Source organism: Thermobia domestica, chromosome 4 (assembly GCF_964235325.1).
Source record: "Thermobia domestica chromosome 4, izTheDome1.hap1.1, whole genome shotgun sequence".
Taxonomy (NCBI): domain Eukaryota; kingdom Metazoa; phylum Arthropoda; class Insecta; order Zygentoma; family Lepismatidae; genus Thermobia; species Thermobia domestica.
In genome coordinates, this window is record NC_137457.1 from 320,431,727 (window position 1) to 320,453,798 (window position 22,072).

Here is a 22,072-nt window from a genome sequence, read left to right on the forward strand (position 1 = left end):
AATGGTTAATTTTTAGTACTTCCGTTTTGAATAAAGGGTTAACGAAGGAAAGGGAATCTATATTTTGGAACGTTAGATTAATTCCAAAGGACGAATTGTGTGTGTACCTTGCCATTTTTAGTCGATGGCGATCAGTTAAAACCGGAAATGGTTCATTTCTACCACTTCCGCTTTAAATAAGAGATTAACGGACTAAATTGTATGCATTATTTCGATGCTGGATTGATTCCACAAAACGCTGGTCGCTATGTCTTGCCGCTTTTGTTGCATGGAGAATAATAATGAAACCAGAAATGGTAGACATTTTTTTCCATTTACCTAGGACGGGCATAGACGGTCCTCCGGTCTATCTAGATATCCGGGTATATTGGAAATGAAAATGAAATGAAATTTTTGAGTTTTACGTCCCACGGTTATGCCGGTTAGGCTAAAGGAGACGGTGATGATGAGAGATGAATGAAATGGTGCAATGAAGAAAGTGGGAGGAAATGGGAGAACCCCGAGAAAACCCACACGGTGTTTGTCCACCACAAAGTGCACTTGGCGGGAGCAGGGTTTGAACCGGAGACCCCTAGCACCAGAGGTGAACGCTCTACCACTGAGCCACCGCGGCCCCTCACCGGGTATATTTGAGTAACAGAGTCTGTTTGGGTTAACGAATCCTTCAAGATCTCCGGGTATAACCGAGTAATTGGTCTGTCTAGATTTCCGGTTCTATTCGGGTCATTAGGTTTGTCTAGATCTCCGGATAACCGAATGAGATCGAGTCAAAGAACTAAGACCCAAACCCGCTTATCCGGACAGAAGCCATTATACAAGTGACCCAGTGACCCATGACTTGTTCCATTTCTGAGGCATAACTCCGACTGCACATTGACCAGAGGCAGGAGAGCCAAGGTGAGACAGAGGGAAGGAACGGGAGGATGCACAAAGGGACCTGAGTGTATTGACTGTGCCTCAATCATGACGTAGGAGAAGCATTCGTCTAACAAGTGCTCGAGTAAGTATACACTACAAGGTTTTGTTGCATTGCTCACAGTAGAGTACCTGGACGCACCTCGTATGTACCTATCCTATACCCCGCTCAATGTGCGGCCAGCCCTACATTTATAGTATTGTCTGAAGACCTTTAAACTACAAGCAGTACGTCTTTTACAGACTATACATCAGGCTGCTCTCTATTGTGGCCAGTAAGTTGGAAGCTTGAAAGCCACGAAGATGCTTCTAAATGGGAACAGGACAACTGAACGTAGCCTAAGTAACAAAATAGTAGATCAAAATAAAGTTTAAATCAATATTACTTGCCTTTCAAAAACACCATTGATTACGATGATTAAGTTATTATTATTATTATTATTATTATTATTATTATTATTATTATTATTATTATTATTATTATTATTATTATTATTATTATTATTATTATTATTATTATTATATTTGAAACAGTTTCTCATCATAAATGTACCTACCATTGCTTGGGTAAATAGCGTCTGTACCATTAGGGATTATTTGTTATCTTCTAGCTACTGTGATAGCCGTAAAGTGTTTATCATTTAAATAGAACTCTTGCGATGTGGCGTGCTAGAAGTTAAAAAAAAAAAAAATAAAACGATTAATGAATTAAAAAGCAAAGAGCAAAATATAAATACGAGCAAAACTAAATAAACAACTAGAATAAAAATAATAACGAAAATAAAACACAAAAATAATAAAACACAAATAAGTGAAATAAAGTAAATAAATAAATAAGATCGCATTACAATATGTTTTGCTTTGATCCCAATAGGATGAATTCAGCGTATGTTTTGTTTTGATCCCAATCGGATGAATTCAGGGTATGTTTTGTTTTGATCCCAATCGGATGAATTCAGCGTATGTTTTGTTTTGATCCCAATCGGATGAATTCAGCGTATGTTTTGTTTTAATCCCAATAGGATGAATTCAGAGGATGTTTTGTTTTGATTCCAATCGGATGAATTCAGCCAATGTTTTGTTTTGATCCCAATAGGATGAATTCAGTATATATTTTGTTTTAATCCCAATAGGATGAATTCAGTGGATGTTTTGTTTTGATCCCAATCGGATGAATTCAGCGTATGTTTTGTTTTGATCCCAATAGGATGAATTAAGTGTATGTTTTGTTTTGGTCACAATAGAATGAATTTAGTGTATATTTTGTTTCAATCCCAATAGGATGAATTCAGTATATGTTTTGTTTTGTTTTCCAAATATATGACTCACAGTTTTACCACTCATAAATCGAGAACCGAAAGCTTGCACTACATATCTATCTCGAAGTGTACTATCAGTAAACAAAATATATATACGTGGGTCAGTCAGAAAGTTAGTTGCACTCCTTAGTAATATTTTCGGTGAAAAGCTATTTTGATGAAACTGTGGCAACACTGCTGACATATAGCTGTATTGTATGACGTAGCGGCTTTTACGAGGCAAGTGGAGATGTTCTGATAATCAGTCGTAAACATGTATCGACAGTTGACAGTTCGTCCAAATTGGATATGGGTTCAGTGATTCGTTTATTTTTTTTTTTTTTGGGCGAAAAAGTGTAACGGCAGCGACATGAAGTTTATGCTGAAAATGCAATTCACATCAAGCTGTTTCGAAATGGTGCAATATCCGACGTACAGATATTTACGATGCTGAGCGCTAGGTAAGACCAACTGCGACAAATCCGGAAATCGCTGCTCGCGTGAATGAATGCATTCTTATAATCAGTGTTTCTTCCAAACATGTTTTTTGGGGGGTACTGCCCCTCCCGGAGGTCTGAGAGTGCCCCCCGAGGAAACCAAAATAACACGTCTATAATAAAAATAGAATAGTACCAGCAGTGTCCCCCGGAATACTGTGTCCCCACGGAACATTTTTTTTCTGAAACAACAACAGCTTGCAAACGGACGAAGACAAAAGACGAATTTTCAAAGCGACAATACCATTCGGATGACAAAGTGAAAGCTGCAGCCCAAGAAAGGTTATCGGGCATTGGACGATATTTCTTTGCAGAAGGCATAGAAAAACTTATACCACGCCTCAACAAATGCTTAAATAACGGAGGTAATTACGTTAAGATACAAATAAAGTTATTGTAAATTTTTTTATCCTGTTTTATTTCCTTAAGCAGTGCAACTAAGTTTTTGACTGACCCTCGTAATATGCCTCCTGGCAGTGGTTGATAGGAACTGACCTAAAAGTGTTCAAAATGTACCTGAACTTCTGATTGTAAAGTGAGTATACGGGTAGGAATGGCTTGTAAGTGTGTAAACGACAATGTGTAAAGTGTCCTAACACTGTTTAAAAGTCATTTTTGCCATATATTGATTGAACACATCAGAAGATCAGGCACATTTTAAGTACTCTTTACAAGGTAGAATTTTGGTTCATTGTTTCTCAGCTTTGCGAGTACCATACAGGCGCCAAAATGAGTCACAGAAGCCACTGGTCACAGACGCCGACGGCCACATTTATAAGATATATCTGTCATACAAGCCAAATTCACGTTCGGTCATAACTGCCATCTGCCACAGTTGGCATATCACGCGCAAAGTTTTAAGTTGGTCAGGCAACCACTGGTCAGAACCTGCTTTAGGAGGAGGTGTGATTCTTAATTGGGAACAAATTTGGTCGAAACTAGATTCCCAGCTAATTTGCAATATGTTGTTTTTACTTGACAAGCCGAGATTCCTAAGCTGCAGGGCCCAATTGGGAGCAATAAGTCTAACCTTCTCATTGGTCATTGACGCCACCAATCAGACACGTTAACGGACATTTGAGCCACATATGCTCAGTTTTTCAGTCTACTCAATCATTAGGACGTATTAGACAAAGGAATTAGTCAATATTAGCATTTCTAGTTGGTGTAGCTCAGATACAGAAAGTCAGTATGCACGTAAAGGAAGATTTGTTTCCAACGTTAGTATTTGCGTAATTGTACCAACGACTATGTTAATGCAAAATTAACCCGAAGTGGGAAGTTACTAACAAGTTGTTTTTAATGATATTATAATAGAATACTTTCTATAGAGTTGAGTTGGATTTCAGTTTAGCGTCCCGTTCAGCAGCGAGGCTATGTGAGACGTGGACCTACTGATTAACGTGGAATCCGAACCACATGAGCCCCCGCCGGGAATCGAACCCGGGTCTCCCGCGCCAAAGGCGCGTATGCTAACCGCTTAACCAGGGAGGAGCTCACTCTTTCTATAGAACAGTGAGTAGTCGCTAAATGGAGGCACCTATGCCAGCACGGTGGGGGTAAAAGCGGAAGATCGGTAATAGAATAAACATTTTGATAGTATTAGATTATTTCTATATAGAAAAAATAAATTTGCACTCTGGCAATACTTCACATATGTGGCATCCGTTCATATTTCTGACTTGTGGCGTAAGCGACCAGTGGCATGAGCGACCAACCTTGAAGTTTTTGCGTGATGTGGCTGCTATAACATGTGACGGCTATCACCACACATGAATATGTCTTTTTATGACTACGTTGGCGTCTATGACCAGTGGCTTGTATGATCAGTGACTTATGTGACCAGCGACTCCTATGTCCGATATTGTAAGGTAGCGTGTATTTTCTATGTCAGATGGCATCTTTGATCTAGTCCAGTAAGAACGGATGTCACAAATTTAGATTTTTATCTATGTTGTAGTTGCATATCGGAGTTCACTTTTGAGTTTCGAGGTTTCGTGTTTTAAGTTCTTCTGCAACATCGCGGATACGAAGAGAAGGCACTACTGTTAGCGTAGACGTCTTAATCATAATTTGAATTCAGCGCAGTGCAGACCATCATGTTAAGATTAACCCTTATAATATAGACAGAAATGAAATGAAATCTTTGAGTTTTACGTCCCACGGTTATACCGGTTAGGCTAAAGGAGACGGTGATGAAGAGTAATGAATAGGGATGCGCACGAGACGAGTCGAGACAGAATTTTTCTGACAAAATTCGAGTCGAGACACAGCTCTTCCAATAGAGAAGAATACATTTTTCGAGTCGAGACATCACTTTTACAGCACATTTTCGAGACGAGACAACCTCAAATCTTGTCTCGTGCGCATCCCTAGTAATGAATGAAATGGTGGAATGAAGAAAGTGGGAGGAAACAGGAGAACCCCGAGGAAACCCACGCACACGATGTTTGTCCACCACAAAGTTCACTTGGCGGGGGCTGGGATCGAACCCGGGACCCCAAGCACCAGAGGTTAACACTCTACCACTGAGCCACCGCGGCCCCGTATAATATAGACAGACCCTCAGCACATCATGTTGCTCTCAAGTGAGTTGAATCACAGGCCAACCAACATCGGAGTTCATTTTTGTTAAATTAGCATAAGACATGCCCATTAAGCAACCACGTCTTCAGTTATGCTTATCCTAGATAGACTTAACCTTAGAAATCCTCTCCATGTATGGCTTTGCCAATTGTAAATTGTAAGTCGTGCTTGACAGGTGTGTCAATTTAAATTAATTTTAAAGCTAGCCTTATACAGAGTTCACCAGAAAAATGTATCCAATCTTTGTCATTCTGTATCAGAATACTAGCATTGACAATTGTTTTGAAATTTAAGTATGTTGTAGTATGGTTTTCGTCCAACAGGTGTCAGCATTGTTTTCAGTTAATATTATGTTGTAGTACGGTTCTTTGCTCAACAGATGTCGGTACTGTCAGCGCGGTTAGTGAGATAAGAAAATGGCAGGAGCCCACTTGACGTTCGAGCAGTGTAAGTACGTTTTGAAGTGTTTTTATCAGGTTTGGGAATGCCATTCAAATGCAGCGTCAGTGGAGAGGGGAGTTTGGTACTGAGCCACCAACACGCCTAACAATCAAACGCATTGTTGACAAGTTTGAAGCGCATGGAACGATTAAAGAGGCATGTGCGCACAGGTCTCCATCGATACATTGACCGCTGTAAATGCAGCGACCTCTCGTCGTTCGATTAAAGAGGCATGTGCGCACAGGTCTCCATCGATACATTGACCGCTGTAAATGCAGCGACCTCTCGTCGTTCGATTAAAGAGGCATGTGCGCACAGGTCTCCATCGATACATTGACCGCTGTAAATGCAGCGACCTCTCGTCGTTCGATTAAAGAGGCATGTGCGCACAGGTTTCCATCGATACATTGATCGCTGTAAATGCAGCGACCTCTCGTCGTTCGATTAAAGAGGCATGTGCGCACAGGTCTCCATCGATACATTGATCGCTGTAAATGCAGCGACCTCTCGTCGTTCGATTAAAGAGGCATGTGCGCACAGGTCTCCATCGATACATTGACCGCTGTAAATGCAGCGACCTCTCGTCGTTCGATTAAAGAGGCATGTGCGCACAGGTCTCCATCGATACATTGATCGCTGTAAATGCAGCGACCTCTCGTCGTTCGATTAAAGAGGCATGTGCGCACAGGTCTCCATCGATACATTGATCGCTGTAAATGCAGCGACCTCTCGTCGTTCTGTTACGTGTTTGGCCACCAACATTTTGAACATCTAATGTAAACATATGCTTACTTGAAGGTTTGCAACACATGTTTGAATAATAATTAAATGTAATTAAAAAATATGATATATAATTTCTGTTTCTTAAACAGTGTATACTTTTTTTCTGGCGGACTCTATATTATGTATTATGGCAAGTCTGAAACAAGCTTGCAATCGAGGAACTACCAAGTTTGATGTAACCTTGATTAAATCTGCAGCCATATAAATGCAAACGTCTGCAAGCATACAGACTTTGCCTTGAAGATTTGAGTAAGATTATTAGGAGTCCACAATACAATTAAGATGGGAGGTATGCAAGATTTGAATTAGGCTCTTATTGCGCATATAGGACTTTAGTTAGGACAGGGGAGCATTTTGCTCTCACAAAATTCTCAATGAAGCAAGTTCAGCACCGTTCAATTTCACTCTAATACGTTAATAATTATAAAATGAAAATTGGTATAACATTTCATCTGTTAGTTGGAAGCATTTGGCAATGTGATGAGAACCTCTTGGTGGTAATGGAGGTGTTACTTGTGATATACGAGTATGAAGGTTGTTTTTTTTAAAGTCTCGATATCGTTTTGACGTCTTGATAATGCCAGTATTTCCATGTTGTGTGATCAAGCTAATATTGAAGCAGGTTTACTCAAGGATTCGCGTCATCAGGATAGAACCCACGATTACCTAAAAGAGTGCCTCTAACGTTGTTGCGAGGGCGTATTTATACGTCACGTTTCCGCACCAATCTCAGTCTGAAAACAATTGACGTTGATTTATCAGGCGAACGTAGTGTGTTTGGGGAGAGGGAGGGGGGAGGAGGAGGAGACCCTCTTCCTTGTAGTAGAGAATGGTTAAGGAACCAAGAATTTCTCCATGTTGTTGCTCTCCATTGACAGCTTCAGCTCCCACGCAGGGTGCTTTGGAGATTAATGGCCCCCCAATGGAAGTTGATACCACAACCATTCTCAATGTTGAAGCCCGTCTGGGGCACGAACGCTCACTCACTCACTTGATTGAGAGAAGCGAGAAACATTGGCGCGACTCTCCATTTGTGAATGGCCGGGCTGCGGGGAGGGGGGAGTATCAAAGAAGGACAATGGAAGGGCGATACACACACACATCATCATATTGCGTCGAAACTGTGAATGGGTTAAGTGACATCTGAGATACATATGTGCGTCACACTATGCTAGACTAAAAATAAATTTCGTTTTACAACCAGCTATTTCTGATTCATTCAAGATAAACGGTACGCATATATACACGAGGGTTTGTCAACAACTCTCTCGTCAATATTTTGCGAATATTTGAAACCAATTCGATGAAGTGTCAACATAGAAGGCGTAGATTATTTTTTTTCCAAAACGGTTCTCTGCCAAGTTATAAGTCCCTTTTCTGATTTTCACTAAATCACACTTAAATCATGTTAAAATGAAAATGGAAATGACATTTTTCAGTTTAACGTCCCACGATTATGCCTGTTAGGTTATAGGAGACAAATGATTAAGGTAAGTGAATAATAATGGAAGAATTGACGCAAAGAGAATGGGAGGAAACGGAAGTACCCCCGAGAAAACCCACGGATTTAATGATGTCCACTATAAGTTACTTGGCCGGGAAACGAACCAAGAATCCCACGCATGAAATGAACCTACATTATTTTTTTTCGTCATAGTTATTCAACATTTACAGTAAATATTTAATGAGGGAAGCATTAATGTGAATTCGGGACTTCAAGATTGGAGGGCTGATCATTGATAAGATCAGGTAAACAAATGATACGGTTATTATAGCTAAAAGCAAAGAAGGATTGCACGAGATGATTGACAAAATAGTTGACAAAATGATTTTTTTTTTACATAAAACTGCCTTAAAATTTTGCGTTTACTGAAATTTTAATTTAAAATTAAAAAAAAAACTCCAACTGTGCAAGGCTTGCATCTAGATTCAATTTTGTCATGTCTATCTTTTCGTTTTGTTTACCGAAAGAGAAATCTCTCTTTTTTTATTTGTCAAACCATGTTTCGCAGAATTTTCGCCGATAACAAAAGAAATATAAGAAGCAAGTAAAAAGGGATACATTACCAGCGCCCTTTATTCTCTACTCTGGAGGAAGACAGATCATGTGCCTGACAGGCGACTGGCCAGGAAATTCCTAAAATGAAGTCTATTTGATTGTTATCGGAGGTCAGACGGGAAAAAAGATGAAAGCAAATCCTGCAATTGAAGTTAAAATTGTATGCTAGTTTGCTTCCAGGAATTTACTGCAAGAGTTCGTTCCAAGAAGCTGGCGACAATGGCAATATCATAGCAGGTAACCTAAGCTTTCAAAGAACTTTGCTTGTTCATCTGAATGACGGGAGGACAGTAGTCTAGTATTGCAATTGCAAAACGCACGTGTTCTGTATTGACCGTCGTAGTTAGAAATGGCTCCGGTTGCCTCAACTTTATCCGCGAATTTGCGGTCGTGGGTAACTATCGATGATGCGTTTACTACGGACGGCAAAGTGGTGTTGTGCCAAGTGTGTGATTAAAAAAAAATGGATGTTCAATGAAATCTCAGTCAGAACAACATGTACGAAGTGCAGTCCATGCAAGAAATAAAAATTTGCGAACTGCAAAAAAAACAAGTACTCTTGGGACAAATGCATCAAGATACCTCAGTGAGTGAGTTCTTCAAAGACTTGTACCAAGCAATGATATCAGCAAACATTCCTTGGAACAAAGTTCAAGTGCTAAAATACCGTGCTTTTCTGGAGAAGTACTGCGGGCGTCGAACTCCTGACAAATCCACTCTTCGAAAGTGTTATCTCGAAGTTTGTTAAAGGGAAGCTATAGATACCATTAGGACAGAAATAGGTAGTTCATGTATTTGGATCTCTGTGGACGAAAGAACAGACGTTTTGGGACGTTATGTAGCAAATTTAGTGATTGGAAAGTTAAGTGAAGATGCTCCATCTAAATCCCATCTTATTGCGAATAAATTGCTGGAACGCACAAACCATTCCACGGTTGCTCGCTTTGTAAACGATGGTCTTAAAGTGTTGTGGCCAGGAGGGGTTCAGGAAGAAAAAGTGCTTGTTCTCTATACAGACAGTGCTGAGTACATGTCAAAAGCGGCTAGATCACTTACAGTTTTTTATCCTCACTTAATTCATTTCACCTGTACGGCGTGTTACTGAATAGGTGAGAGACAACTTTTGCGAAGTAAATCAAATAGTTTCTTCCACGAAAAAAATGTTTGTTAAGGCGCCACAACGTGTTCAAGTTTACAGAGATCAACTGCCAGACGTGCCACTTCCTCCTGAGCCTGTGCTAACGCGATGTGGCACTTGGATACAGGCAGTACATTTCTACAATGAACATTTTCAAAAAATTAAGCCTGTTGTTCATTCATTTCCATCGGAGTCTGCTGTGTCAGTTGGTATTGCTAAGAAACTGTTTAATGACTCAAAAGTAGCATGTAGCAGACAGCAATTTTGGTTGGATACCAACTAACTAACTAACTCTATGGCCTATGGAACCCGGAGGTTCAATGCCGCATTCACAAAAGCTCTCCACTGACTTCTATCCTTAGCTAACTGCATCCAGTTTCTACTTTGTATTCCAATCTCTGCGAGATCCATCTTAATATTGTCCTCCCATCTGCACCTAGGTCTTCCTAATGGTCGTTTTCCGATTGGTCTTCCAGTCAAGACTTTGAAAGCGTTTCTACTTTCTTCCATTCTAGCTACATCACCCGCCCACCTAAGCCTCCTAGACTTGACGACCCTAACAATGTTGAGTAAACCATATAAATTATGTAGTTCCTCGTTATGAAGTTTCCGCCATTCCCCATTCCCGTTCCTCTTGGGTCCGAATATTCGTCTCAGGATCTTGTTCTCAAATACTTTCAGTCTATGTTCTTTCCTCGGAGTAAGTGACCATGTTTCGCAGCCATACAAAACAACAGGCATGATTATCGTTTTGTATATTTTAAGCTTCAAATTCCTCGACAGAATTCGCGACGACAAGAGATTTTGAACCGAAAAGTAACACGAATTCCCTGCTTTTAGTCGACATTTAATTTCTCCGTGAACATGATTTTCCTCTGTTAATATTGATCCTAGATATTTGAATACCAACAAGCATTAAAAAGCTAGAGACTGTTGGGCTGCCTCTTCCGGAATCCATGGAAATCATAGAGGATGCAAAGAGACTGCTGCAAGGTGTGTGTGGAGATGTAGGAGAAAATGTTCGAAAGAAACTAAATGCATTGCTGGAAAGAAACCCTGGTTACGACAGCCTATTGGCAGTGTGTGAGATTCTCAGTGGTGAAACAAGAACCCCCCTGAAGATATTTCCCCCAACTACATCCCCCTGTCAGCAACTACATCCCCCTGACTCAGATTCCAGATACCAGAGTGAACTTAATAGTCTCGCCGATTTCTGAGTTTAACCATAAAATCTTTTGAGTTATGTATTCAACACTTTACGTTATGCCACAACAAAGTAAGCGTAGAAATTGACGTAACGATCACAATGAGGCCCATGTCGTAATGGCAGCAATATTCAATTAATGCTTTTAGAGTTGTGCTTAACAGACATCTCTTGTAAATAATAATAATAATAATAATAATAATAATAATAATAATAATAATAATAATAATAATAATAATAATAATACAGGAGAGTTACATTACCTGAACAAATTCTACAGCATTCATCAGTAGCATACGAATCCTTTGTGCAGTTCACAGGACATTGGGTGCTCGAGCAATTTGATTTTCCTCCCTGCAAAACAAACAAACAATTTATTTTTAAAAAAATCCTAAACTCAAACACGTGTTGACAAAAAAACACATAGAACATCATTAAAAATTAAGATTCTGTGCACTCATCTTCTGGTTTGTTCGATTGTAGTTCATGATCAGGTTGTCAACAAGCGCCGTACCTTAGATTTTTTATTCTGGACGGACTTGCATTAATACACGTATTTGGGCCCCCTAGAAAAAGTTGTTTTCTAATTATTAGGCACCCCTCTTTACATATTTCTCTTACTCTCAATGCCCCACTCCCCCGGAACCTGTGAGTTCTCCCGCACTGTAAGGTCTGCGGAGCCGTTACTTACATCTCTGGGCCCGTTCCATATATGACAAATTAATGAAGGGGACAATATTGAAAAATCTCAAAGCCATACTTAAATATTACTTCTAGGGCCCCTAATAGTAGACATTTTTTACTGAAATATCTTTTGTGTGCTCTTTTGTTTATGTAATGTAGTGACCCCATTTGATGCTTCATTTCTAATTTCATGTTCGTATCGTACATAAAGTAAGAAACTTTTGTCTTAAAATGGGCCTCCCTAGAAGAACGGGGAGCTTCCCTAGGGGGAGGGCAGTTGCCACTCCTGTCACACACCCCACAAGTTACGGAACTGTTCTGAACTAGATTAGCTAAAAATTTTGTCTAAAATCTTAAGCGTAATCGGATTTAAAATATTACATTGTAAGTAGTATACCCTATAATAAAAAGAAGGAAAAAACCGAAGATGCGAGATATACATCAGCCAAAGAGTTGAATATGTCGATTGTAATGGTTTCGATTATCACGATTTTCGATTTATCGCGAATTAAAATTTTCAGATTCCAGTGAACACGGTGACTCAGTTGTCAACTCTATCCCCCAATATCGCTGGACCCAGATCTGGGGAAATATATTCGCCTTTGACACTCTCTTCCCAAATCCGGATTCCTGAGAACTCGGTTACTCAGTTGTCATTTGCATCTCCAATATTGCTAGGTTCAGATCTGGAGAAATATATTCGCCTCTGACACCTTCTTCCCAAATTTCCAGATTCCAGGGCACTCGGTGTCTCAGTTGTCATTTGCGTCCCCGATTTCGCTGAACCCAAATTTGGGGGAAAATATTTGCCTCTGACACCCTCTTCCCAAATTTCCAGATTCCAGGATATTCGCTGCCTCAGTTGTTATTTGCATCCTCAATTTAGTTGGACCCAGATCTGGGGGAAAATATTCGTCTCTGACATCTTTTTCCCAAAATTTCCAGATTCCAGGACACTCGGTGGCTCAGTTGTCATTTGCATTCCCAATTTTGCTGAACCCAGATTTGGGGGAAAATATTCGCCTCTGACACCCTCTTCCCAAATTTCCAGATTCCAGGGTGCATGGTGTCTCAGTTGTCGTTTCCATTCTCAATGTCGCTGGGCACAGATTTGGGGAAATATATTCGTCTCTGACACTCTCTTCCCAAATTTCCAGATTCCAGGGAGCACGATGGACCAGTTGTTATTAGCATCCTCAATATCGCTCCAGATGTGAGGAAATATATTCGCCTCTGACACTCTCTTCCGGAATTTCCAGATTCTAGGGCAAACGGTGGCTGAATTGTCGTTTACACCCGCAATATCGCTGGACCTTGATGTGGGGAAATATATTATCGTCTGATAGTCTCTTCCCAAATGGAGAGCGAATGGTATCGTATAATTCATCACTTGATTCCAACAAAGAAATGCGTTTACTATATATATACGCAGTTTGGTGGACTCTAACTTAGCGTGTGTGAACATTTCCATTCTCTTGAATATCATTACATTATTTTCTATTTGATTATTACTTTCTTACACTCGATCTCGCAGAAATAGGAGTAAAAAGTAGAAACTGGATCCAGTTGGCTAAGGACAGAAGTCAATGAAGAGCTTCTATGAATGTGACATTGAACCTGCGGATTCTATAGGCCAGGCTTTCTCAACCTGGGGGTCGCGAAAATAAACGGAAAAGATAAATATAATTTGAATCTAATACCGGAAAATATTTTTATTTTTATACATACTGTTAAGAACAACACAAAATAGGTTCACCAAACATTTTCAACAGGTGCAGAGTTGTTTAAAAATCAATTTAAATGAAGGAGGTACGATATGAAACTAAATGTGAACTGCATATTGAAATACCATAAAAATACAAATGCAATAAAACCTGCGTATTGAAATACAATTAAAATTGAAAACATTAATCCGCATTAGCTGTGTTCTGTTTGTTGATTTATCAACAATGGACAAATTATTCTGTCGGCAATAAAAAGGATTGCTTTTGTTTACGATCCTTTGTTATTCTTTCCAGAAGTGTACATACAGCTCGAAGATGACGAGAAGAACCCTAGCAGAAATAGTGTGACGTAGGCATGGGCTATCCCACTTTACGCACGGGGGTTTAAAATGATACCACGGAATAGCAGACAGATAACTACCCGGAATAGCAGACGACATCTAAGTATAGACCACACCTCAAAAACCCAAAATGGACTTGACCGTGCCGTTGACCTTTCCCTGCTACCCCTGTTTTAGGGTTCTTCTCGTCATCTGTGAGCTGTATATATGTGAGCAAGTCTTTTTTTTTTCAGCAACCTGGCTATAATGAAGGTATTTTTTGGTATGGGATTTTATTTCTTTCCTAAATTTTAAATGTAAACAAGTGCTCTTAACAGTTTTTGATGATACTGAACACAAACACAATAATGTACCAAATTCACAACAATATGAGGTAACTCAGAGTAGCGGCCTCTCAAAAATTAAAATACTCAATAACGTTTTTTAAAAGAACAGTCCAAGTCTTTTTAACCAAAATTACAAATCACTTTATTTCTTTTAGCATATGACTCAAAACTAAGGGAGTTTTAAGATTTTCAAACGGCCTCCATTTTGAAACAGTATGACGGATCGGATTCGATATTTGTAATATGAATGAACTGACCAAATTTGGTTTAATCCATTCAGTTTTAGGGAAGATATAATATCCACTTTATACAAGAAATGGATTCTACTATTATAGAAATAGATGGATATCGTGAGATCTCCGCAATAGGTATATTAAAAATCACACACAAGCTTATTACAAACCAGAAATTATAAGAGGGTCGCTGGCAAGAGGCTATGATAAAATGAGGGTTGTGATAGGAATTGGGTTGAGAACCATTCTATAGGTTAGAGAGAGAGAGAGAGAGAGGGAGGGGGCTTAATCTCATTACAATCACAAGATGTCAAAGTCTGTAAGTCACGCTAGTTTCCAATAGTTGATAGTCAGGCTAATAATTGTCGCCAGCTGTCATGTCTCCTATCTGATATCGAGATGTCGCTAGCGTTCAGGCAATTTGCATATTAACTGAAGGCGGGACGAACATCGAATAATAATAATTATTATAAATAAATGTTTGGATAGATACCCAAACAAACTAATGGTATTCTTTCAACTTAAAGTGATATAGGACGAATAATATCCAATGGGAATTTTCCACAGAGTACTGGATAAAATCATATCTATCATCAAACCTTGATGTCAGGAGAAGAAAGAGGAAAAAATAAAGGGAGAATGTTTTGTCAGCAGCACAGAAACGAGGACACTGAACCCTATCATTAAACATCGATCCTTGCTTCCTTCTACTACTACTACTATTACTAATACTACGGATACTATTACTATTGCTAGTACTACTACTAAAACATCTACTTAAGTAAAGAACAAGAAACCTCAAGGCCACACCACGGCGGGAAGAGCAATCATGGGAACAGCCAATTGACGAGGAGAAATCGTTTCGCAAATTAGCTTCGATTGAAATCTGAGATACCCAAACATCTCTCCCTACTTCCCCAATCCCTTTCCTAACAGAAAAAAGAAAAATACAGAGAAGCTAAACAAAATATAGAGTTGGAGAAATAAAAAAAGACAATAAAACAAGAAAAGAAAACAGCAGAAGACAATGAAATTATAGGTACAGGATGCGGCATTTAATTTACTCCTGCTGAGAACAGGATAAAGAATCAAAAACAAAGCCATAATTATCCTTTGATTAATTTTGGAATTCGAGAGTCCGGGAAAAAATCCTGACGGTTTTCAAATTTAACTTGTGACTAGATTCATTTATTTCACAAGTGATATTGTATTTCCTACTAGCTGAAATACGCATTCTTCGCATGGGTCAGATAAAATATCTATGTAAACAAACTGAACAACGAAAGAAAAAGTATCGGTCATTTCCTATTACTTTTACATATCCCGGTAAACGCCCCCTAAAACACCCTGTTCAAATTTTGAAAACAAAATGCCTCTGGCCCCAAGCCAATGGGGGCTCTATTTTGAAGTCAACGCCTGTGGCAGTATCACTATTCATCTCACCGACCGCGAAAACTATGGATTTGACACTAATATCGGTCGTTTTTGGATTATTTTTACATGACTCGGTATCTCCCAACCGGTGACACCCGGCCCGCAAACGAATGGGGTGAATTTGGAAGATAATGAGATCGGAGTTTCACCATTGATTTCATCGGTCGCGAAATCGATGAATTTGACACTAATATCGATCATTTTCTACTACTTTTACATGTCCCGGTAAACGCCTCCCTGACACCCCCTGATTCGAATTAAGATAAAAACTCTTTGTCTTGATCTGGGAAATGGACCAAGGTACCCGTGACCAAAATTTGGCAACTTTCGTTCCACTCCTCTGGTCCCCAGGCCGCACACAGACACACAGATAGACGAACACACAAACAAACTCTATTTTATTTATGTTAGACTAGCATCAATTACCTGTTTCGCTGTGTTACAATAAGAAAAATTAGTAATGTGTTCCGTTAGTCAGTCACTTTTTACTAATACTGAAGCGCTGTCTGATACAATAACTAGCGTCAATTACCCGCTTCGCAGGGTTAAAATAAGAAAAATTAGTAATATGTTCCGTTAGTCAATCAGTTTTTACTAATACTGAAGCGCTGTCTGATACAATAACTAGCGTCAATTACCCGCTTCGCAGGGTTAAAATAAGAAAAATTAGTAATATGTTCCGTTAGTCAGTCACTTTTTACTAATACTGAAGCGCTGTCTGATACAATAACTAGCGTCAATTACCCGCTTCGCAGGGTTAAAATAAGAAAAATTAGTAATATGTTCCGTTAGTCAGTCACTTTTTACTAATACTGAAGCGCTGTCTGATACAATAACTAGCGTCAATTACCCGCTTCGCAGGGTTAAAATAAGAAAAATTAGTAATATGTTCCGTTAGTCAGTCACTTTTTACTAATACTGAAGCGCTGTCTGATACAATAACTAGCGTCAATTACCCGCTTCGCAGGGTTAAAATAAGAAAAAATAGTAATATGTTCCGTTAGTCAGTCACTTTTTACTAATACTGAAGCGCTGTCTGATACAATAACTAGCGTCAATTACCCGCTTCGCAGGGTTAAAATAAGAAAAATTAGTAATATGTTCCGTTAGTCAGTCACTTTTTACTAATACTGAAGCGCTGTCTGATACAATAACTAGCGTCAATTACCCGCTTCGCAGGGTTAAAATAAGAAAAATTAGTAATATGTTCCGTTAGTCAATCAGTTTTTACTAATACTGAAGCGCTGTCTGATACAATAACTAGCGTCAATTACCCGCTTCGCAGGGTTAAAATAAGAAAAATTAGTAATATGTTCCGTTAGTCAGTCACTTTTTACTAATACTGAAGCGCTGTCTGATACAATAACTAGCGTCAATTACCCGCTTCGCAGGGTTAAAATAAGAAAAATTAGTAATATGTTCCGTTAGTCAGTCACTTTTTACTAATACTGAAGCGCTGTCTGATACAATAACTAGCGTCAATTACCCGCTTCGCAGGGTTAAAATAAGAAAAACTAGTAATATGTTCCGTTAGTCAGTCACTTTTTACTAATACTGAAGCGCTGTCTGATACAATAACTAGCGTCAATTACCCGCTTCGCAGGGTTAAAATAAGAAAAATTAGTAATATGTTCCGTTAGTCAATCAGTTTTTACTAATACTGAAGCGCTGTCTGATACAATAACTAGCGTCAATTACCCGCTTCGCAGGGTTAAAATAAGAAAAATTAGTAATATGTTCCGTTAGTCAATCAGTTTTTACTAATACTGAAGCGCTGTCTGATACAATAACTAGCGTCAATTACCCGCTTCGCAGGGTTAAAATAAGAAAAATTAGTAATATGTTCCGTTAGTCAGTCACTTTTTACTAATACTGAAGCGCTGTCTGATACAATAACTAGCGTCAATTACCCGCTTCGCAGGGTTAAAATAAGAAAAATTAGTAATATGTTCCGTTAGTCAGTCACTTTTTACTAATACTGAAGCGCTGTCTGATACAATAACTAGCGTCAATTACCCGCTTCGCAGGGTTAAAATAAGAAAAATTAGTAATATGTTCCGTTAGTCAGTCACTTTTTACTAATACTGAAGCGCTGTCTGATACAATAACTAGCGTCAATTACCCGCTTCGCAGGGTTAAAATAAGAAAAATTAGTAATATGTTCCGTTAGTCAGTCACTTTTTACTAATACTGAAGCGCTGTCTGATACAATAACTAGCGTCAATTACCCGCTTCGCAGGGTTAAAATAAGAAAAATTAGTAATATGTTCCGTTAGTCAGTCACTTTTTACTAATACTGAAGCGCTGTCTGATACAATAACTAGCGTCAATTACCCGCTTCGCAGGGTTAAAATAAGAAAAATTAGTAATATGTTCCGTTAGTCAATCACTTTTTATTAATACTGAAGCGCTGTCTGATACAATAACTAGCGTCAATTACCCGCTTCGCAGGGTTAAAATAAGAAAAATTAGTAATATGTTCCGTTAGTCAGTCACTTTTTACTAATACTGAAGCGCTGTCTGATACAATAACTAGCGTCAATTACCCGCTTCGCAGGGTTAAAATAAGAAAAATTAGTAATATGTTCCGTTAGTCAGTCACTTTTTACTAATACTGAAGCGCTGTCTGATACAATAACTAGCGTCAATTACCCGCTTCGCAGGGTTAAAATAAGAAAAATTAGTAATATGTTCCGTTAGTCAGTCACTTTTTACTATTACTGAAGCGCTGTCTGATACAATAACTAGCGTCAATTACCCGCTTCGCAGGGTTAAAATAAGAAAAATTAGTAATATGTTCCGTTAGTCAATCAGTTTTTACTAATACTGAAGCGCTCTCTGATAGACGATTTTTTTTTGTCTTAGCTGGTCATTTTCGATCATTTTTATATATCTTTCTCTCCCCCAAGTTGTGAGGCTGAATCTGGATTTACACGGCAACAGAAGTGTCACTGTTCATCTCAGCAACCCCGAAAACTATGGATTCAACACTAATATCGGTCATTTTCGATCATTTTATAGACCCTATATCTAACTCCTCCCCTAAGTTGCACCATCAAGATGAAATGATAAAAACCGTCCCAAGCCCGAACCTCATCTATGTTGAAAATTTGATTGATGGTTCAAGAGTTATAAGTCACAAACATGACCACTTTTATATATATATATATATATATATATATATATATATATATATATATATATATATATATATATATAGGGTAACTTCGGCAAATAACGCCAGTCGGGTAATAACGCCATTTAAAGCTTTCCACAGTGCTAGCATAAACACGTGGTTTTGTAAGGTGACGGCTTATGAGTGTGTGATAAACAGTGATGCCTGTTGTCTTTGTAGACACAAAGACTAGAGATCAGCCAGGCATCAGTAAAGAGAAACCGGTGAACAAATGTTGACGTGACAGTCGCGGAGCAGAGGAAACAGCTCGCAAATTTTTAGTGTGTCAAACGAGGTAGGCGAATTGTTTGGGTAAAAGTGACATTTTATTATTACTAAAGGTATGCGTTGCTAGGGCCGTACTTGCATATTATGATATAGATAAAACATGCAGGACCGATATTCTTTGTATAAAAATAATGGCCAAAACAAAGTCTATTGTTTCTGAAAATAACGCCACTATATAAGAGTCACCTAGTACCTTTCCGTTTGCAGCCATTGATAAACGAGAAAATAAATGCCGATTTTCTAAATGGCTGCAAATCGAAAGCAGATAACTGAGTCGTGATAACGGTACTTCATGTACGTAAAACAATATTATCTAGCGCGCTCTTGTTCCACTTTTCGATTATCTTTTATCTATTTGAGGATATCACATAATTTCTGTAAAATTAGCGGTATTTTAATTTTAATTGCGAAGAGTGATTTTCGTGGTAGTAAATTACATTCATTGTTCACTGCAGAGTGAGAGTCTGCAGGCGACCACTGGAGGGTCAATTACAAATCTAAAGAAAAAATCCAAGCCAACAACCGGAAAAAATACAATAGGCCGTACAGTACGAAGGTAAAAAATTGCTGACAAGCTTATTGAGCATTGTAATCCTATAGACCTTCTCTCAATTTGTGGATGAGTAACAGGCTCTTGTTCTTTTGTTTTGGTCATGGCTCTCACATTCTCTGATTATTGATCTTGTTGACCTGAGCAATACAAACAATAAAACATAGCTTTTATGCTGAAATACTCTATTTTGTTTTCGTGTTTGCACCTCAATTTTAGTCTTGGTTTCGGGTTATCTGCGATTTTCGCTATCCGCGGTGCCCTTGAAACAAAATTCCGTGGATAATCGTGGCATTACTGTATTTTTCAACTAGAAATATATAAAAAAAAATGGAAGTAAGAAAAATTAAAGAGAGGCCTAATGAATGTCAATAGCAGAGAATGGGAAAAGCTACTTAATCGAGAGGAGAGACAAAACAAGAGAGATGAAAAAATGAATAATGACAGGCAACGGAGGTGGGTCTAGAAGATTAAAACTAGGGAGGCAGACAGAACGCAAACTATGATAGGTATATCATGAGTTCAAAAAATATATAAATAACAGCTTAAATTATTTTTGTTGCTCAAAAAACTGAGGACCCACGGCTCCGGCCTAGATCCGCCACTGGTAGACGATTTTAATTGTTACTTCCGGGTTATATTTACACATTCTTCCGAAATTAATTGATAGATGGAAGTGAAGTTTTAATACAGTGTTATTTTTAATTGATATAGTTTAAATTAAACGTGCTAAAAGATTGGCCACAATGAATTAGGGCAGGGATGCAAATAAGCAACAAAATTTTACTAGCCCAAGAAAAATGCTACTAGCTCACATCCTAGTCTTTACAGTTTGAAATAAATACTAGTGATATTAAACACTCGCCCGCAGCAATGAACCACTAACCCAGGGCAGGTGGGCGAGTGGTTATTTGCATCCCTGAATTAGGGACTTTTAACACACGTCAACTAATTTATTTTAAAAAAATAAAATAAACTTTTGAACGAGGTTGGCAACCCTGCTAAAGTCACCAATGGTCGAATAGTGGTATGATGTTCTCCAATTATTAGTCATTGACATTGTGAAGTCTCCCGTTGTGTGGAAACTGGACCAGTCAGTTAGTTTAAGTGTTTTCTTGTTCGACGCGAAAAGTTGTGCGGAGGGGAAGTTCAAATTGTCTGTACGGAAGTTAAGAAAAAAGACAGTGAGAGACAAAAAGACAGAAGAAGAAAAAACTTAGATTCCAACCCAAATGTTTACTCGCTAGTCTAGCTCTGTGGCCTTGCTTCTCTATGATCGATGCTCCAGTGTTGCCGACCATTATATCCTAAAATTATCTATCCAATCATTTGCTTTTACTGTTGCACGTTGACAGTCCTTGAGGGATATTACACAGAGAGAGTCAGATATTTTTGCTACAAGTGGGTGCAAGGTAGCATATCCACAGGTGCACCTATGAGAATATTTGGGGATGGAGATAATTTTCTATTGAAAATAGTACAAACTAAAGAATAGTACATTTCAGGGGAGGAGAAAGGTAATTTCAGAATGGTAAATTTGGGAGTAAATATTTTCGGAGTGAAATGGTAAATTTGGAGGAAAATAGTAACTTTGGGGTAAATGGTAAATTTAAGAGGAAAAATGGTAAATTTGGGAAGAAGAGTGGTAAATTTGGGAAAGAGAATGGTAAATTTGGGGGGAAGAATGGTAAATTTGGGAGGAAGAATGGTAAATTTGGGAGAAAGAATGGATAATTTGGGAGGACGAATGGTAAATTTGGGACAGAGAATGGTAAATTTGGGAGACAGAATTATAAATTTGGGAGAAAGAATTGTAGATTTGGGAGTGAAATGGTAAATTTGAGAGGAAAAATGGTAAATTTGGGAAGAAGAGTCGTAAATTTGGGGGAAAATGGTAAATTTGGGATAGAGAAAGGTAAATTTGGGTGGAAGAATGGTAAATTTGGAAAAAAAGTGATAAATTTAACAGAAAGAATGGTAAATTTGGGAGGAAGAATAATAAATTTGGGAAAGAGAATGGTAAATTTGGGACAGAGAGTGGTAAATTTGGGAGAAAGAATTGTAGATTTGGGAGTGAAATGGTAAATTTGAGAGGAAAAATGGTAAATTTGGGAAGAAGAGTCGTAAATTTGGGGGAAAATGGTAAATTTGGGATAGAGAAAGGTAAATTTGGGTGGAAGAATGGTAAATTTGGAAAAAAGTGATAAATTTAACAGAAAGAATGGTAAATTTGGGAGGAAGAATAATAAATTTGGGAAAGAGAATGGTAAATTTGGGACAGAGAATGGTAAATTTGGGAGAAAGAATGGTAAATTTGGGAGGAAGAATGGTATATTTGGGAGAAAGAATGGTAAATTTGGGACAAAGAATAGTAAATTTGGGATAAAGAATAGTAA

General features: G+C 38.4%; 1 protein-coding gene across 1 annotated transcript in view; it reads right to left on the reverse strand.

Moving 5' to 3' along the window:
- Positions 1-22,072, reverse strand: part of LOC145684374 (chordin-like protein 1) — a 268,863-nt gene that overhangs the window by 91,263 nt on the left and 155,528 nt on the right. Inside the window, exon 4 of the mRNA XM_081756620.1 lies at positions 11,185-11,275. Coding sequence (XP_081612746.1) covers positions 11,185-11,275 — 91 coding nt within the window. The remainder of the gene's footprint in view (positions 1-11,184; positions 11,276-22,072) is intronic.